General features: G+C 40.9%; 1 protein-coding gene across 1 annotated transcript; it reads left to right on the top strand.

Annotated features, from left to right (window-relative positions):
• The first annotated feature begins 9,564 nt into the window (after positions 1 to 9,564).
• ier5l (immediate early response 5-like) lies at positions 9,565 to 12,370 on the top strand. Its single transcript, XM_056404476.1, has one exon. The coding sequence runs from the start codon at positions 9,712 to 9,714 to the stop codon at positions 10,603 to 10,605; it is 894 nt and encodes a 297-aa protein (XP_056260451.1). The 5' UTR covers positions 9,565 to 9,711; the 3' UTR covers positions 10,606 to 12,370.
• Positions 12,371 to 18,193: the final 5,823 nt, after the last annotated feature.

Raw genomic sequence — 18,193 nt, 5'->3', positions numbered from 1 at the left:
GAGAGGAGGGTTTTTCAGGTCAACATTACACAACCTGCTGAAAGTGACCCAGCTGAGGCTGATCAGGCCCCAGCTTGTGTCCAGATGCGAGCTGGCTACTTTACTCCCGATGGTTCTCCTCTTTTAAGCCACAGAAATCTTGAGGCTCTCTCTGCCACTTCGGTTGCTTTGGTTTGTTTTTCTCTTCGTCACTCCTTCAATTCCCGATGAACTGAAGGCTCTGGGCAGGGATCAGGCTACAAAACCCCTGAATCCATCCCCTACTGGGAGACAAGTAGCTTTCAATCTGATGTGTTGACACTCGCTGATCAGTCCCTTGTACTTGGAAAGCTTCCTTTCAAAGGCCTCTTCCAAGCGGTTTTCACAAGGTACTGTAAGATCTTACACTTGTTTGGTGAGTTCAGACAAGAGAATGATGTCTGGTTTCAAGGTGGTGGTCATGACATGGTTGGGGAACTTCAGTTGCCACTTAAGGTCCACCAACAGCTGCCAGTCCCTCACAGAGGCAGGATACCTGCATATGGTTTTGCAGTGGTTCTTGGCTGCTCCCCAGCTCTCATGCAGGTGATGGCTTGCTTGGGGGGGAGCGGGAACACTTGGCCCTTTCAAGTCCTGCACTGATGGTTTCAGCAATGGCCTTAAGCACCTGGTCATGCCTCCATCTGTACCGTCCCTCACCCAGTGCCTTCGAGCAGCTCTCCAGAATGTGCTCCAGTGTCCCATGCTTGGAGCACAGTGGACATACTGGTGACTCTACTTGCCCCACACATGTAGATTGGATGGGCTGGGAAGCACATCATACAAGGCCTGGATAAGAAACTTCATCCTGTGACTCAGCTTTCCACAGCTCAGCCCTCTTGAACGTGTTCTCCCATCTTGTCCATGCCCCCTGTTGCTTCATTCCCACCATCCTGCTAGATCTCCTCAACTGCTGCTTTCACCTCTTCCTGGACTAAGCGATGCCTTCCCTTTGGTGGCGTCAGTGTGGGGACTTGGAAAGTCTCCCCAAGTACTAGATCTGATGTAAGAAAGTGACATTTGAGTGAAATGCAAATATAATCTCATAACTATAATAGACTAAGAAGATATAAAAAGACTACAAATAATTTCTAAATCTAAAAAGTAAGGCTAAGGATATACTGTTAGTAAGTGCAGGCCTTCTTATAAGGGTCTAGAATAGAGTGAGTATTTCTTGTTTTAACAAGTAAAGTGTTGCATGGAATGCTGCCGAAGCAGAGAGGGGGATAAAAGAAGTTAAAGTCTGATAAGGTCATTCTGACTGGCATGCTGCAATTATAATCATGGGGAATATTGTGTGTGTGTGTGTGTGTGTGTGTGTGTGTGTGTGTGTGTGTTATTTTTTATAACATAAAATAACGGTTTCATCTTTTTTCCCAACTATCACCGCAAAGTGGCCTCATGTTATTCTGAGCTGCAGTGATGCAGGAGGAGTGTGAAGCATTGACTCTGTCAGGAATCCTCCTGGGAATGAAAGAGTCTTTGTCCAATTAGAATGCATCTATAATCAACATCATGTAGTTAGCAGTGAGGTAAACGTTTGTTAGAGAGGTAACGCTCCCTCCCTTTTGTTAGAAGCTCTGATTTAAAACTGGAGCTAAACATGGAAAAGCTGATCAGGCTCTTGACAGGAAGCTGTGCAGTGCAGGTTACCATGGTGATCTACCTCAGTTAAAAGTGAGCGAGTCTCATGATACCAGAAAACCTTAGTTAAACCCATAGATAGCTTGATACCCCACTAATCCTTCTTTGTGGTACAGACCCTTGTTGTCTCAAATACTCACTTGAGCACCAAGTGTGGATTAATACACTGCTCAAGATAGTCCCCAACAAATGCACCATGTCATCCTGTTTCAGTAACGGTTGCTAAAAAACAAGAGTGACCAGCTGGAAATGATTTAAACTTTTTTTTTAAAATAAACTATTTGTGAGCCTTTTTTTCAGTGGCTTAGAGCTAAGAGCCACAGATGAGGTAGCCCATCTGAAATCTTACTGTAACTACACCTGATTCACACCTGACCACACCCAGCACCACAGGTGGGTGTGGTCAGGTGTGAATGCTACACCCAGCTGTGACTGTGCTCTGTGATGTATTGTAGTTAGAATGTGGAAGAGGAAGCAGAAACTGCTTAAACAGGGTTTTCAGGCTGGGTGAAGTTACTCTTTCAAAGGGGCTTACAGGAGCTGATGTGATTGGTCATTACTGAACTTGCCATCATTAAAATTCCATCTGCTGATACTGCAGCCTCACATTCAGCCTGTGTCGTGCTGCATCACGACTGTGGTGTCTTTGGTCAATAAAATTGTTAATATTAGTTGGTAACACACTGTCCCCCAGGGTTGTTGCTGGATATATTATTGAAAATAGTAAATTCCTAAAAAAAATATATATATATATATATATACTGCATATATTGAATTTTCACCATATGGAAGATATTATGCATAACCCATCAATAATTATATATTAATAATGGATCAAATAACTGTATTTAATTTCAGAGGCATATCCTGTAGTGATGAACCCACAGAGAAGTATCACCTGAATTTGCAGTTCCCTTCAGCTCTTCAGAGCATTTTAGCATCTTTCAGTGCATTGTTTTGGTTTTACAGCTCAGAGCTTTACTGTTCTGTCCTCATCAGCCTCATTTCCAGGAGAAGCAGGTGGCTGCCAATTGTACAAGCTCTGAATAACTCACTGTATACTATTGCTCCTGACCACACAGAGGAGCTGAAGAAACAAAAATATGCTACAAGGAGAGTGAATACTGGGTGTCGTTGGGTCGCCAGCATGTGTAAATAGGCAGTTGTGTGTTAAAATGTTGGCTATATCAACAGAATTATAGTCCGATGTTGTGTTAACACCAAAGTAGAAAAAGTCAGGTGCTATTGTAACAGAAACTGTTTATGTAATCAGGAGTAACCACTTCACTGTCTTTGCTTGCTCTTCTGAATACTTAGTTATCATTGAAATATCTTGGGTCATTTATAGAGCAAAGGCTCAGTTTACCCAAATAACATTTTGCAGCAGTTCCCAACCTTTTCCCACTCATGGCCCTCTTGAAAATCTAAAAAACTCTGGTGGACCACATCCAACCATATAACAATGTGGAAGTCAGAAGATGCGTTCTCTTTTAAATGGTAAAAATCAAACATTCAGGACTGAACTAAAACAAGTATACAATGTGGTGTGGTGGCAAAGTGGTCTGGCTGGTACCAACATACAAGACCCTATTGTCTTAAAGATCATTTTGTGTGACAAGAACATCTAACATTTAAAAACATTATTTTTATTTTATTTTATTTTCCTATAACTACATCTTTTCATCAAAAATGATTTGTTGGCCCACTTGCAATACCTTCACGGCCCACTGGTTGGGAACCACTGCCTTATGGAAACTGCTGGCAGTTATATGAATAATCCAGAATGACAGAGGCAATGAGATGTTGATGTGGATTTTTAATCTTTTCTTTTCAACTTCTCTAGACTGTTTTCTCAACACATGGAAAAAAAAACTCCTGTATGAATAGATATAGATACTGCATGGCTAGAGATGCGTTTGTAATTTGGGTGAACTAAGCCTTTAAGTATTTATATTGATTTTAATATTGATTTTACTGTAATTGGCAGCTGCTTATAAGCAATATACATATGTTGCCCAATCTTGTATGCATCAGCCAAACCTTAGGCCAAGCACTCACAGGCATTACTCCACAAACCCTCATTAAAAATCCAATCAACAGAATCTGATATACAGTACTTTGTGTGAAAGACAGAGCGGTGGAGAGATCAGGTGTCATGGTCCCTCTTAAGCTTCACTGTGGGAGAAACTGACTCAAGTCTTCGTCAATAAATCATCATACTCCCAATTGTTACAGTTCATTGCCTTCTCCTTTGGAATACATTGTAATGCGATTGGCTCTGAAAGCTCTTCTGCAAATTCAGACAAAGTAGAGGGTGTAGTAACTGTGGGTAAGGATGCAGGGCTGTGGTAGCAGCACAGACAGATACCTCTCTCTCCGGCGCTGGCCGTGCACGCAAAGGAAGCCGAGAGAAAACAGCATCTGCTTTGCTGACACCTGCAACTGTGCTGCAATGCTGCACTCTGTGCCCGAGACGCAGAGAGAGAAATAAACATGCTTAAGAAGAAACACCGGGGTGAAAAATAAGAGGATGTCAGTAGAGTAAGCAGAGGAGTGGTAAAAGGAGACAGAGCCTATCGAGCAGCGAGGCTGAATAGATGAGGGGAAAACAGAGCAGACGGGTGAGGGTGGGAGGACGGCATTGAACAGGGGAGTGTAGATACAATGTGGAGAGACTGAAGATAGTGACTGCAATGTAATGGGAGCATATGAGGAGGGAAGGAGTGCGTAGTGCTGGAGTGAAAATGAATAGTAAAATCTTAGACGCAATAACAACTAATATACAACCTCAGACAATAATATATATTATGTTTCATTTTTCTTATTATCATAGTAGGAGTAATTAATGTGTTAAATGTCTTCAGGAGCTGCACAGCAAATTTCATTATAAAACAGTGTGCAATGACAATGAAGGCTTTCTATTCTATTCTAATACAAAACATATAAGTGTAATGTTGACTTGAGAATCTACTTGACAGTATTAACTGTATATGCTGATATGTATCCAGAGGTAGGATTAAATACAGTAAGTCAGAGTAAACATACAGGTGAATTATCCTAGTTAAAAGTATTCCTTTTTCTTCTGATAATCTCTAACTAAGAATAAAGTGAGTTATTTTAAGTCATGCTGTTTTATATTAACTGAATAGTGGAATATTTTGGAAAAAATCCTTATTTGCTTTTTTTTATGACATAAGAGGATGTAATATTTTGTTATGTTGCAGCCTCATGCTGAAATAAAAAAGAAGGAAGTTTCTCCATGTCCACACATGATCTCTGCAGCTCAGCGTGACCATCAGGTTCTTGGTCTCCTCTCCTCTCCCTGATGTCTCAGTCCAGGTCCAGCTCTAGAAGAGTCCTGGTGGTTCCAGACTTCTTCATGTCAGAATGATGGAGACCACTGTTCTTCTCAGGAACCTTCAATGCAGCAGAAATGTTTCTGAGCATCGACACAGTCCTGTCTCTGAGCTCTGCAGCAGCTCCTTCCTCCTCGTGGTTTCTGCTCTGATCTGTTTGTCGGCTGTGAGACCTGATACAGACAGGTGTGTGTCTTTACACATCATGTCCAATCAGCTGAGTTTACCACAGGTGGACTCCAGCCAAGGTGGAGAAACATCTGAGATGATCCAGAGAAATGGAGGAACCTGAGCTAAACTTCAAGAGTCAGAGCCAAGTGTCTGAATACTTATGTCAATGTGATATTTAGATATAGTTTTTACTTTAATAAATTTGTAAATATTAAAATTCAGCTTTTGCATTGTCATCATGAGGTATTGAGTATAGTATCAGGCTGCAACATAACAAAATGTGAAAAATTGAAGGGGTCTGAATATTTTCCAAATGCAATGCATATACACATGTATATATATATATATATATATATATACATATATATATATTAATTCTCATATCTGCATTAATAGGGGTGGGGCTCAAGATGTGGTTAACTTAGCTTAGCATAAAGACTGGAGGAAGTGGGGAACTGCTAGTCTGGCTCTGTCCAAAGTTCAAAAATACAACCAACACCTCAGTGTCCTGTAACAGTGTGATCAAAATTTAAGATACAGTGCAACTACATACAAAGAGAAGCAGAGAATTCACCTCAGACAGTGTGGAGTGGCTCAGCACTTCAGGACCAAGAAAAAAGAAATGTGGGCGGGGAGCTGGTGTCAATCATATTATCTCACTCAAGCAATGAAAAGAAATAAGTGAATTTACCAAAATGTTGAACTATTCATTTCAATCTTGTACTTAAGTTTGACTCATTTACTGTCTGTAACAGCATGGATTTAAAATGTTTATTAAACATAAAGCATATGAAGAATGACCCCAAGAAATTCAAATAGCCTAACATATTTCCTCACTCACCTTTATCTATAGTAACAGAGACGGGTTCTGGTGTTACATGTTGCTATTGATTTTTTTTCTATTCACCTCCATTGTGCTGGAGTTGAAGCGGAGATCTCAGAGAGAAACATCTCAGACTATCTGCATGTGAGTGAGAACACATGTTGTGTATGTTGTAATGTTGATGGACTCTATTCTAAACTACAACACTGTCTCTTCTACTTGGATTAAGAGAATATTAAGTTCCCTGTTGGTCCAGATGCCTCTCTCACTCTGTTCAGTGGTACACACCAGTGCACTCTTTGTCATAATGTCGCTACATATATATTATTACGATGCATTATGTAAAGTTGTGTTTTTTTTAATTCACTGTACTAACATTTAAAAATATCTTATGCTTGAAGAACTATCCAGAACCAAAGGTTCCTTCAGTACTGAAGCGGGAACTGTGTGTTGCTGCTCATTGAGTCTTAGTTCCATCAGCTCTATCAAACCTTCATCTATTGTGAGCGGTGATCTTCACATATGAAGTCAGAGGAAACTTGTTGCATCACAGGGACCCTCTGTGGTGCACTCCTCTTTGCAAACAGCTACCCCCTCTGGAAGAAGAGACGAGCCCGTGTCCTGCTCTGCATCATACATTCATCATTCATGGAGCACAACACCGTCAGGCTTCCTGCAGACGCCCCTCACTCTGGTCCTGGTCTCATCCTGACTTCCCTGTTGTCATGACTTCTGCTTCCTCCTGCATGAAAATAATGATGCTGTTACACTCTGTGGGCTGCAGACGCACCGACCCACCTCAGAGGGAAAATTTGGAAACAGTAACAAAACACTAATCACACAGGGCAGAAAACTAGTGCTGCACTGGCCTCTACAGGTTCAACACAGGTTATTGCACTCACTTGGCAGGCGTTTGAACCTGTGATTAATTTGTGGAGGCCACTGCAGTGCTGCTTTCCTGCACTGTGTGACAAAGTGGGGTTTTGTGTGGTGTTGCTCAGACACAGATAACCTGGTCAACATGTGTTTTCTCTCATTCATCCTCTGCCATCCTTTATTCATTCCAGGTATTCAGCTGTCTTTACAGTTAGATAATGTCGCAGACGTGTTAATGAGAGGAAATTGTATTATTCATCAATTATTGTTTCCTCACATGCAGGGTTATAAATATTCAAGGACATGGATGACTCAGACTATCACAGACATGTCCATCCACTGTGATGTCATATCAGACTGTGTTAATGCAGGAAACCCAGTCGTCACTCTGGAGCTGCTGCCATTTATTCTGTAAAAAACACAAACCCTGACATATTATCCGCAGTGTCAGCCACAGGTTAGTGGTGAAGGCTTTTGTTTTGAAGCCTGGGGTTTAGGTTTACTGCTCGCTGCCACCCTGAGCCAGTAAACCAGGATGTTGTCAGAGACTGTGCAGTGAGCGTGAGGAAACCACCTCGGCTGTCTGCGATAGACCGACACACCTGTCAATCATTCAAATGTCTCCAAAGTGTACGTCTCTCTCAAGCTCAAACTAATACAGTGATAATGATGCTAATTGATGCGTATCGAAAAACTGGTACAAGAGTCAGAGATTCATCTTCCACACCACACAACTCAAATTCACCATTCATGAAACTCTGAAAATAAATAATAAAAAATGTCAGTCAGTCTCCTGCTACCTCCAGACTCCAGCTACCAGTCTGACAGAAATGTGGGAATCACCCTGTAAAATGATGCATAACATCTGTCCTCAAAACCTGCAACTGTGTCATAAAATCTGAATCATAAACCTTTCAGATTATTTAAGAGGATAACTTGTGTGCTGATTGTTCAGTTATTGACATCAGCAGCTAATGTTACTCCTCATGGATCATGAAGCCATGTCCTGTTTTCTTTATAGGGACATGCAGTATGCAGATACTGAATAGGCCTGTACCAACCTCAGGGGGATAACAAGTGAGGTAAAACAGTACAAAGTTCTCCAGTGGTGATGAAATGAGGCAGAACAGTTTGAGGCTGTGAAACCAATCAGCTGGAAGATGCTGAGAGGCTCCACAGAGCAGAGGTGGTGACAGGTCTCACTGAGAGTGACCCCTACAGTACGAGTGACACACGACACCAGACGTCCTGATAGTTGATTTCAGGACAGAGGTTCAGAGTGTGATGCTTTGCAGGCGGAGATGATTTTGGATCTGGTGTCTCGTGGCTCTGTATCCTCCTGCATCAGTGTTCAGCCATGATGATGTCCGCTCCTTTGCATTCACTGCATCTTCTCCCGTCATGAAAATGATGCAGTTGTTTGTCCATGTTTTGACATGTCTCTGATATTTCAATATGAATTGAACTCTGTGAACTAATCAGTTTTTAATTTGAAATCAATTTCATAGGAACGTTGTCTTTGGTAAAATGTAGCTCCAATGGAAATTGATGACAGTGAAGTATGTGGATTATCCAGAGAAGCACTTTCACTTTTTGATTTTTTAAATGTCATTTTTCAATGTTGTGAGCCCCACAAATGAAATTCCACTCACCTTTGGGTGGAGGCAGAAATCTCACTGCCTAAAAAACCTCTCAAAACCTGGACATATTAAAACATGAAACCAAAGAAGCGTGGCTAAATACAACTAGAGGTAAGTGAGGTACGTTTTTTGTGTAATTTGGAAAATCCTTTGAATAAACTGCTTTATCTAAAAACCCTAGTGCTTCCTTCTACTGGAAACACAAAGTTTGTAACAGTCTCTTGTAATTTGGAGCTAATGTCGCAGACAGTTGAGAGAACAACCGATCCCTCATGTCCCTTACTGTGACTGATATCCTGCTCTCAGCTGTTTGTACACGGACTCACAGCTTCAGTCTCCTATTCTTAATATGAGTAGTATTTCATTCTCAAAATATCTTTTTTTAATTGAAAAAGTACAACTCCACTTGATGATGCTGAGCTTTTCTTTAGAGAATCATGTTGTTGTTACTGGATATTTTGCTTATACACAAATCCCATTCAAAGTTCACAGTTTTGAGATGTGTCGTATTAAACACTGAAATTTAGAAGAAAATTATTTTATGCAAATCTTCCTTTTGTCTCAGGAGATATTTTTACATTTGCAATGTCTTTTTCTGTGTGTTGATTTCTTGCCATGTACTGTAGCTTGATGATACAGTTTTGGGAATAAATTAACTCCACAGTTGCTTCAGTTGTTGAAAAGGTTAAATGTAATTTTTTTTTCACTTGGGAAACTAAAGTGAAAAATAAACTGTAATGACTTTATTTGTTGGATTTTAAAAAGTCTCAAGTGTAAGATGTAAGCCCGGGAAACTGAGTGTTGTGGAGGACAGCTGAAACATGGACCCTCCTGTTCCATCGCCTGGGTGGAATTTGAATAGAACTGAGGAACCGCCGAACGCTGATTGGTCCAGAACGAAATATTTGCAGCACGCCTGCTTGTCACTCAACAGATCTCGGGCAGATGGTTGGCTCGTGCAAAAGAGGGCGGGCCCGCTGTCTTCACTATCCTACATATTCTGGATTCAGGGCATCTGCAAATGATCGCTGGCTCTCACAGGGAGGCGAATCATTGTGTCCAATGTTTCTCCACAGATCTGACTGGAACCTTTCTCTCCGAACAGCACGGTTCCCACCGATTCAAGCGAGAGGCGATCTTCCTCTCTCGGACAGCAGCTGATGTGGACCTGGGGAACACATTAATGATCACCAACATGGAATGCGCAGTGGACGCGCAAAGCCTGATCTCAATTTCCTTAATGAAGATCCACAACTCCAGGACGCAGAGAGGGGGAATCAAGCTGCACAAGAACCTGCTGGTCTCCTATGTGCTGAGGAACGCCAGGCAGGTCTACATCAAGGAGAAATACGCGGAGATCTACAGGATGCAGCAGTACGAGGAGGTGAGGACAGTCTGCAACGAGATCCAGGAGCTCAACCCGCTGGATCTGGACGCAGAGGACGCCGACGACGAGGAACAGGCGCGGGCTGCTTGCTGCGGCGAAGAGACGAGTCTGTGCGACTCTGCGTGCCACAGAGGCGCGGCACAGCCAGCGGTGCACGTCCGGGCAGCGAGCACTCTCCTCGGCTGCTCTCCTTTCGAGGACGGCAGCAAAGAAACGGAGCCGTCGGACTACAGGAGCTGCTGCATGGAGGCTTCCCCCGTGTCTCACTTTGACCAGTTCTCCGCAGACAACAACAGGCACTGTAACAAAACCACGGTGCTGGATTTGGACACGCATGTGGTGACCACTGTGGAGAACGGCTACCTCCACCAGGACTGCTGCTGTGACGCGCTCCAGTGCGGCCAGGGCGCGCAATCGCCGGGCAAGAAACGGAAGGTTGAGTTCGGCGGTTGCGTGTCCGACGCGGAGGAAGTATGTGATTTTACAACCGCTCGCAAAAGAGCGAAACGCGAGGACTGCTCCTACTCCAACCCGGACTACACGGACACTTCCAATATCTCCAACCTGATCTCCATCTTCGGCTCGGGGTTTTCAGGGCTGCTGAGCAGACAGGCGGACTTGGAACAGATCTGTAGCAAACAGGCCCTGGCCAGTCTTGGAGCATGGACCCGGGCGATTGTGGCATTTTGAATCAAACACTATTTGACGGGAGACCGGGACCGGTTGTAAAACCTCATCCCATAAAGTATTAGTAAACAAAACCAAATGGAGAACTGTGTGCTACTGCCAGTTCCTGTTGAGGAACATTGTTCTGAGCTTTGAGGCATGTTCCTGAATGTTAACAAAGAAACGTTCTCATACTGTTCACACATCCACAACGTTTCTGCCACCGAACACGTCATTGGAACTTTTCGTGTTGTTACAAGGTCAAAGAAGTTTCAGCAAATGTTCTGAGGAGACTTTTTAAAGGAGTTAGTCAGTGTTTCCTGACAGAATTCATGTGACATGACAGAAAGCTGTCTGAAACCTTCCAGAAACTTTACTGGAAGGTTCCACCAGATGTGACCAAGGTACATATACAGTGAGGAAACCAACAGTTTTTTTTTCACGTATTACAGAATATGTATTTGTTAAAACCATAAATAGAGCATTGCTACCATCACAGCCCCGTGTGTGGGGGCAGCCGAACACAAAATAAATCAGCTTTCTTGTGACCTATATCAGATCTCATCCAACTGTCCGCTCTGAACACGTTCAGTGATTAAAAACTGAGGGACCTGGAAAAAAAAGTTGAAATCAGGCAAATGACTAATCTCTGCATTTTTGAACATTACAAATGTTCTTTATTATTAAATATTGATAGGGACATTTTATAGACCTCTGACATTGGCCAACATCAGTATCTTGTAGTCCTCCACACTACTGTAACAAAAAACACTTTCAAAATGTACATGAGCTGAAATGGTGAAGAATTACACCTGAACGCACCCTGACCTTCAACATCAACACCATGTGGTTCATTGGTGTTTTTACTGGGTGACATCGCCCCACACTTTCTTCTGATTGGAAGAAAAGCAGGTGTTTACAGCTGAAACCGGTCTCCCCCCCCTATCATGTAGAAATCAACTTTATTTTTGCAAGAAAAAGAAAAGCTATTTAAAATTGAGCAATTTAATGACAATAGTTTTGACAGGGAGAGGAAAGTGTTTGTGCCATATGTACCACGTGCAGGCTTTCCTGTTGTCACAATGTGAGAGAGGCTACATGTCTGAAAATACATTTTGGTGACTCAAATCTGATGAAATGGACTGTCATTGCCTTAAATCCGATGCGCACTACTGCTAGCTACTGTCCGAAGTGAAAGTACATAGGAAGTGACTGAATGTCTCCGCTGTCTCCTCCTCCACCTCCATTTATATATGGACCTTGCACATTCAGAGCCGTTTGTTGTCACGTGAAAACACACGTTAAAGACCCAAGTACCTCCCAGGTGTTCACCTGGGAGGTACTTGGGTCCTAACCAGCTCATATCACACACTTTTAATTGTCTGATGTTTTGGGGCTGTTCCTGTGGTCATCACTACACCTCCACAGTCTGGGTTCTTTTGGCAGTTTGACGTCTCTTTAATCACAGTTGTTGCTCAAAGCCTTCACAGCGATTCATAATTCCAATATGTCTTGGGTTTGTGAGTTTCACTTTATTTTGTAAAAGACTGATCTTAGTCCTTTTGTTTTAAAAAGGCAAACTCATGATTTAGCCATAACCTGAGAATCCATGCATTAGCTTTATGAGCACTATGTGTACCAAAATAAAGAGAGTATTCAGCCATTCTCTACATATTTTGTTGTTATTCTTGTATTTTTGTGTTTAATAAATTGTAGCTTTCCGGGTAAAACTGTTTCAGAAAATATTTGTAAAAAATTTATAATCTTAATAAAAAACTAAAACTTTTAATTGTTGTGTTCTGTTTTTTGTTACAGGCTAATGTTGTGTGGTTCTGAAGCGTTTGACATAAGCTCAGATATGGACCTATAGTTACTGACTGACAAACAAGTGACCCTTTAGACAGGGGTTTTAAAGTGTACATAATGGCTTTATTAGTAGTTAATAAATCCATTACTAATGCTTTATGAAAATTCAGTGTCTTCCCTTTCTGTTTGGTAACAATAAAGTTTTCTTTTTAATAATACATCAGGTCTAAATGTGTTAAAGAAGTAGTTTGACGCTTTGGGAAAGAGGGGTATCAGCTGTCTGGTGCAGAGTGAGATTAGAAGATTAATATCACGTTCAAATCAAAGACAGTGATGTTAAATCTTTGTTTTTCAGCTACGAACGCACACAGCCAGTTAGCTTAGCTTAGCACAAAGACAGGAAACAAGGTTTAGAAGCAGCTAGCCCGGCTGTGTCCGGCAGCAACAGAATCTGTCCATCACTGCCTCTCAAGCTCATTAATTAACATGTTACATCTTGTTTGTTTGATCCGTATGAGAGCGGTTCTTTCTCTACAGGCTACCAACTTAATCACTGTTGCTATTAATGACTTAAAACTAATTAGTGAATAATTAGTGAACATTAATAAAGCATTAGTTGCAACATATAAACCCACATGACTATATAGTATAGTGCAGTATAATGCTGTCCAATATCTGATCTAAACAAACACTTCACATCCACTTACTGGCTTTTTCCAGGGCTTTGAACTCATGGTCTTCCTCAGTTAACATTGTATTATACTAAACGTCATACCTGTGTCACATGTTGGCAGTCGAGCTTTTTTCATGAGCAAACTTCAAGATGAGATGTGGTAGAAAGCTCTGGAAAAATCCACTAAGTGGACTTTTACACAATCAGCCAGTGTTACAGGTAATTAATCATCAAATACCGGATGGTCTAAAGATATAGTTTAGGTTTGTTGCACAGTATATGTACTAAAAGTTATTCTTCATATTTATGTGTGGCTCAGCCTGCACTTCTCATCTCAACCTGATTTCCTCCCCCAGCAAAACTTTGAGTCCTGTTATCTCTGCTCTGTGCCACTTGGTGGTGTTCTTTAAAATCAATGAATGAAGATATCAGCTGTGTATGCTGAGCAGCGCCACATCAAGCAAACCCTGTCTCAAACTCTCTCTGCTCTCTCTCCTCACAAACCTCCTCCTCCTTCCTCTTCCTCCTCCTCCTCCTCTTCCTCCTCCTCCTCCTGGCTGCCTCACATCGCTCTGCCCCGACACATCACATGCTGCTCGCTCACTGCTCCGGCTCTGCAGGCTGTTTGCAGCTGCCGGTACCAATAATAACTTGCAGTAGGTAGGTCGTAATGGAAATGATGAGGCAATGTGAACAATGCATTGTGTAATTATGCAGAAATGAGATGCTGGGGGATTAAATATCTGATGGCATCTGCCTGCTGCATTAAAACACACAACCTTTGCTAGGAAATAAAAATGACTGCAAAACAAAAGTATGAAATGACAGAAAGGAACCAGGGTGTAGCCCCTCTGCTGCTGACTAATGACAATGGTTTCGCTTCATAGTGTCTACACAGCTCCTCCATCTGGATTGGGAAAGACTGACACCCGTGTGAGCACACACAATCAAAATATATCTGATTCCCTCTTAATTTATTTATTTATTTCATTTAATAAGCCATTTAGATATGCACTTATCTTTTTTTTTTTTTTGCTTTGTTTTATTCATAAAACGCAACATAGAACAAAGAACACATGATTCAGTACTGTGAATATGTGAGGACAATAAAATAAAGAATACGTTCAAATAAAAAAGGTACAAATAAAATAAAAGGTATCAATCGCCCAAAGTGAACTTATTTATTTAACCGATGATCACCTGATCCACATTAAAGGACAATACCAGGTGGCCGGGGTGACATGAGGGAGGCGTTGTTGTGTAGGGGTACTGAGAGGAGGAGGAGGGGAAGACAATAGAGGGAGGGGGAGAGGAGCACTCTGGAGGGGGTTAGCAGGGGAGGGGGGGCAGGGAAGCATGCTTTGTCAGGAGAGGGGGTTGATGTGTTGGGGGGTTTGCAGAGGGGGAAGGAGGAGGCCACATGTGACATGTGTGTGTGGGAAGGGGGTGCGCGGGGGGGTGGGGGGTGGGTTTACTGTAGGGAATAGGTCTATTGGGAGGGGGAAGCAGACTGTGGCAGCAGCAGTGACTGCACAGGTCAGCCAGGTTGCATAGAGGTCTGGGGGGGAGGAATTTCTGTCTTCAGGACCTGATGCAGACCAAGTCCAGGTCCACTGGTTTTGGTCGACCATGCAAACTAACCCAGTGTTTTCTGCATCTATGACGTTTGTCTTCAGTGGTGGAGATATTTTGGTTTCATTTGTTCAGGTTTGGGATTTAAATCTGAATATTTTGTTTGGTTTTGCCCATTGTACTGAAAAATGACATTTTAACAAATTCAGCTTCAGCTAAATGCTAACATGCTGACACTAACAAAACAACAGACAAAAATGTAACGCAAAGGCTGATGGTTTACAGGTTTAAACCATAAATAATTGAAGAGTGAAATGTCGGTGAAACAGTGAAATGTCTGACCTGCTGTTGGTGTTAGAGGAACAGTTAGGGGATCGCCAAAGTAATTTCAAGACTTTCTAGTCTTGAGGTCACTCTGGATAATGTAACCTCTTTCACTGGAGCTACAGAAATAGTGTGTATAAAACCTGTCTACAATGAGGTAGTGTGTGTAGGTGCAGTACTGCACCACAAGGGATGAGAAAAAAAGTGTTTTTGTAATTTGATTTAATTCAAGATAAGTTTCTGTGACTGTGATTTTCTGAACTCACTCATTTTGACTGTAAACATAGTCTCACGTAGTCACATTGCAGCAGGGTTTGAGTATCATCAGATAATCTGCCATTCATTTTTAATAAAAAAACAAAAAAATAAATAAATCTGTTATTTGTTTAAAAAACAAAATGGAAATTTTATTTATTTATTGATTTTGGTTTTTGGCTATTCCTTTTATCATTATTTTGTTAACCTGATATTCTTTGATTTTTAATTCTAAACCAAAAACAGGAAACAAAATCACAGGGTCTATTTCTTTTTTGTTTCCAAACAAAAAGCAACAAAATCTAATTAAAAAAAAAAGGTCAAATCCTCGCAAATGAATTCTTCCATTTCTCATTTGGCAAAAACAGTAGAATAGGGTCAGACAGGAAGGGGAAGTTCAGTGTAAAAAAAGTCAAAATAAAAGCCAAAAAGACATAAAAGTGTAACATCAAGAAAGCACTGGATCTATACCAGGGTAATGTTAGAAAATAGATAGATGAATGAACAAAAAAAAGTCACCATATAGAGTCAACCATTGTTTTATCTCAATTGTGTTATGTAGTGAAGCACATCTGTTTTGAAAATTGCTGTCTATTAATATTATTATCAGTATTATATCATAATAAAATCTGGATTTTCAGACATGAATATAACTGCTTACATAAAACCAGACAGTGACACACACCGTATGAAACAAAGATTTTCACCAAAACACACCTGGATGTTTGTCAGTCAGTTAAACTGATTTTCATTTTGTGTTTTTATACAGACAAAACTTTTGTTGTCAGCCACACTGTTGACCACAGTTGGTCGTAAACACGCTCCTCTGGCTTCTGGGAATATACAAGGAGGGGGAAAAGTCACAATGAGCTGCTGATGATGCAACACAGGGAAAATGAAACAGAGAACTCTAACAACACGGTGTATGGGCAGCAATAATAAATCCAGACCCCTGCCTAATTTACATATTTCAGGAAAATGAGGGAACTGAATATTTAATGAAAAGTATGCCACGCCCCTTGTCCCATATTAAAGATGACGTAGATTAATTAATCCAAACATGGTTGTCTTCTAACAATGAACAGAACTGCCTGTGCAGCATTCAGGAACATCGTTAGTGAAAATGTGAATCTGAAATGACTTCGGTGAGTTTTATTAAGAGTGAACAATGTGTTTCGGTTGTAGCTTCTTCAGGTTCACTAAGTATAATCACTGGAGCGTTCACAGGTGTGATGAATGCACATGGGTCACATGACTAATTATCATCTTCATTCAGTCATTTTTTAAGGTTTAACATATTTTTTGCAAAGGGTACATTTCTTTAGAAAGATTAGGACAGAGTATTAGGGCCACATCGAGGAAAAAAAATCTGAAATTTTGAGAATAGTCATAATATTACAAGAAAAAAGTCATAATATTTTCAGAATAAAGTTGTCATTTTAGGTTCCATGTTGTTTTAGAGGGGAAATATAAGAAGCTTTAAAATTAGGAACATTGAGCATTCTACTTTAGTTCAACTTTAGCAGAGGTTTCACTAATAAGGAGATACTTCATCTTTTGGCTCATCATCATCATCATCATCATCGTCATCGTCATTGTCATCGTCATCGTCATCGTCATCGTCATCGTCAGCATCAGCATCAGGACACTGAAAAGAAACTGAATCTATTCTATTTTTAGACAGACAAACAGCAGCTGATTTGATTATTCCTCAAAATTATGTTTTTTCTATCAAAATTTTACGTTTTGTGTATATATACATACACAATATATGTATATACGGTATATATATATACATATATTGATATATTCATCACTTCTTGCAGATTTTTTTTTTTTCCCTTAATGTGGCCTTAATACTTCCTCATAAAATATAGATAGATATAGATATAAAGATATCTTGAGAGTGAATGTCAGGGGACCCAGTGGCTCGTCTTTCCCTAAGGAACCAGATTACCTGTGGAGGGGGAAATAAGTGAATGTTTTCACAGAAAGAAACTCAAATCTTGTGTTTCATTAAGTCCATGAGGTTCAAAAAACTATTTTGTCCCTTTTGCTCATGTTTGTGATAGCTAACCTCAACTGGTTAGTTAGAAAGCAGGTGTTACATTTGTGTGTCTGATACTTGCCCACAGACATTCAGCTTACTGCTCTAGTTTACCAAGATCTGCTGTTGGTGTGATGTTAGCTGAAGTAGCAGGAGAGTTGTGAGTATCGCTGTCTGCAGCTGGCGAGCTGGACCTGGGAAACTGTCACATCCTCTCTGCATGTTAGCTTAGCAGCAGAAACTGTGCTGTCTTGTTGTCTGCTCTGTATCATATTTGCCTGTACAACGTGCAAAAGGGGTTTATAACAAAGAAAGACCTAAAAACACAAGTTTGCCAGCACAGTGGATTATTTGGATTCATGTGTAATTCAAAATGCGATGCAATAATGTTATTTCCTTATTTTTAGCTACAAACCAACGGTTGTCTGAAAACAATCTAAACAGCTAACTTTCTCTGTAGTTTTTACTCAGTTGTGTTTACGATGCTGTTTTTGTGTGCATGTAGTTTGTTTGATGACGTTTCATATTATAAGTCACGTTGTGTCGTTGCCTTGGCGATGAGTATCCATGAATTTGGGGGCGGAGCTTCTGAAGGAGAACGGAAGGGAGTGGCATATTTGTTTTGCTGTTGAGTTCAAATATCAACAGTCTATCTCCTTTAATTGAGTCTCTCACCATCCCCTCATTTGCATAACAAAATGGGCCACACCCTCATATCATTTGCATAGGATTACAGTATTTGCATATACTTTGCATGTCCCAAATGGTAACAGGTTTATTTGCATAAGTTAAAAAGCAAAATTAGACCACATGTCTTGTCACACACAAAAAAAACGCCACTGTTTAACATTTAAAGAAATAGGACACACCCCTGTTTGAATATTAAGCAGCCCACTGATCACAATGTTGCATTAGTAATGGCCTTATTTTGCATA

This window comes from Seriola aureovittata, chromosome 18 (genome assembly GCF_021018895.1).
Source record: "Seriola aureovittata isolate HTS-2021-v1 ecotype China chromosome 18, ASM2101889v1, whole genome shotgun sequence".
Classification (NCBI taxonomy): Eukaryota; Metazoa; Chordata; class Actinopteri; order Carangiformes; family Carangidae; genus Seriola; species Seriola aureovittata.
Note: the sequence above shows the minus strand (reverse complement) of the source record. Positions and strands in the feature narration are given on the sequence as shown.

Coding starts and splice junctions, on each gene's coding strand:
- ier5l (XM_056404476.1), top strand. CDS start 9,712: ATGATCACCAACATGGAATGCGCAGTGGACGCGCAAAGCCTGATCTCA.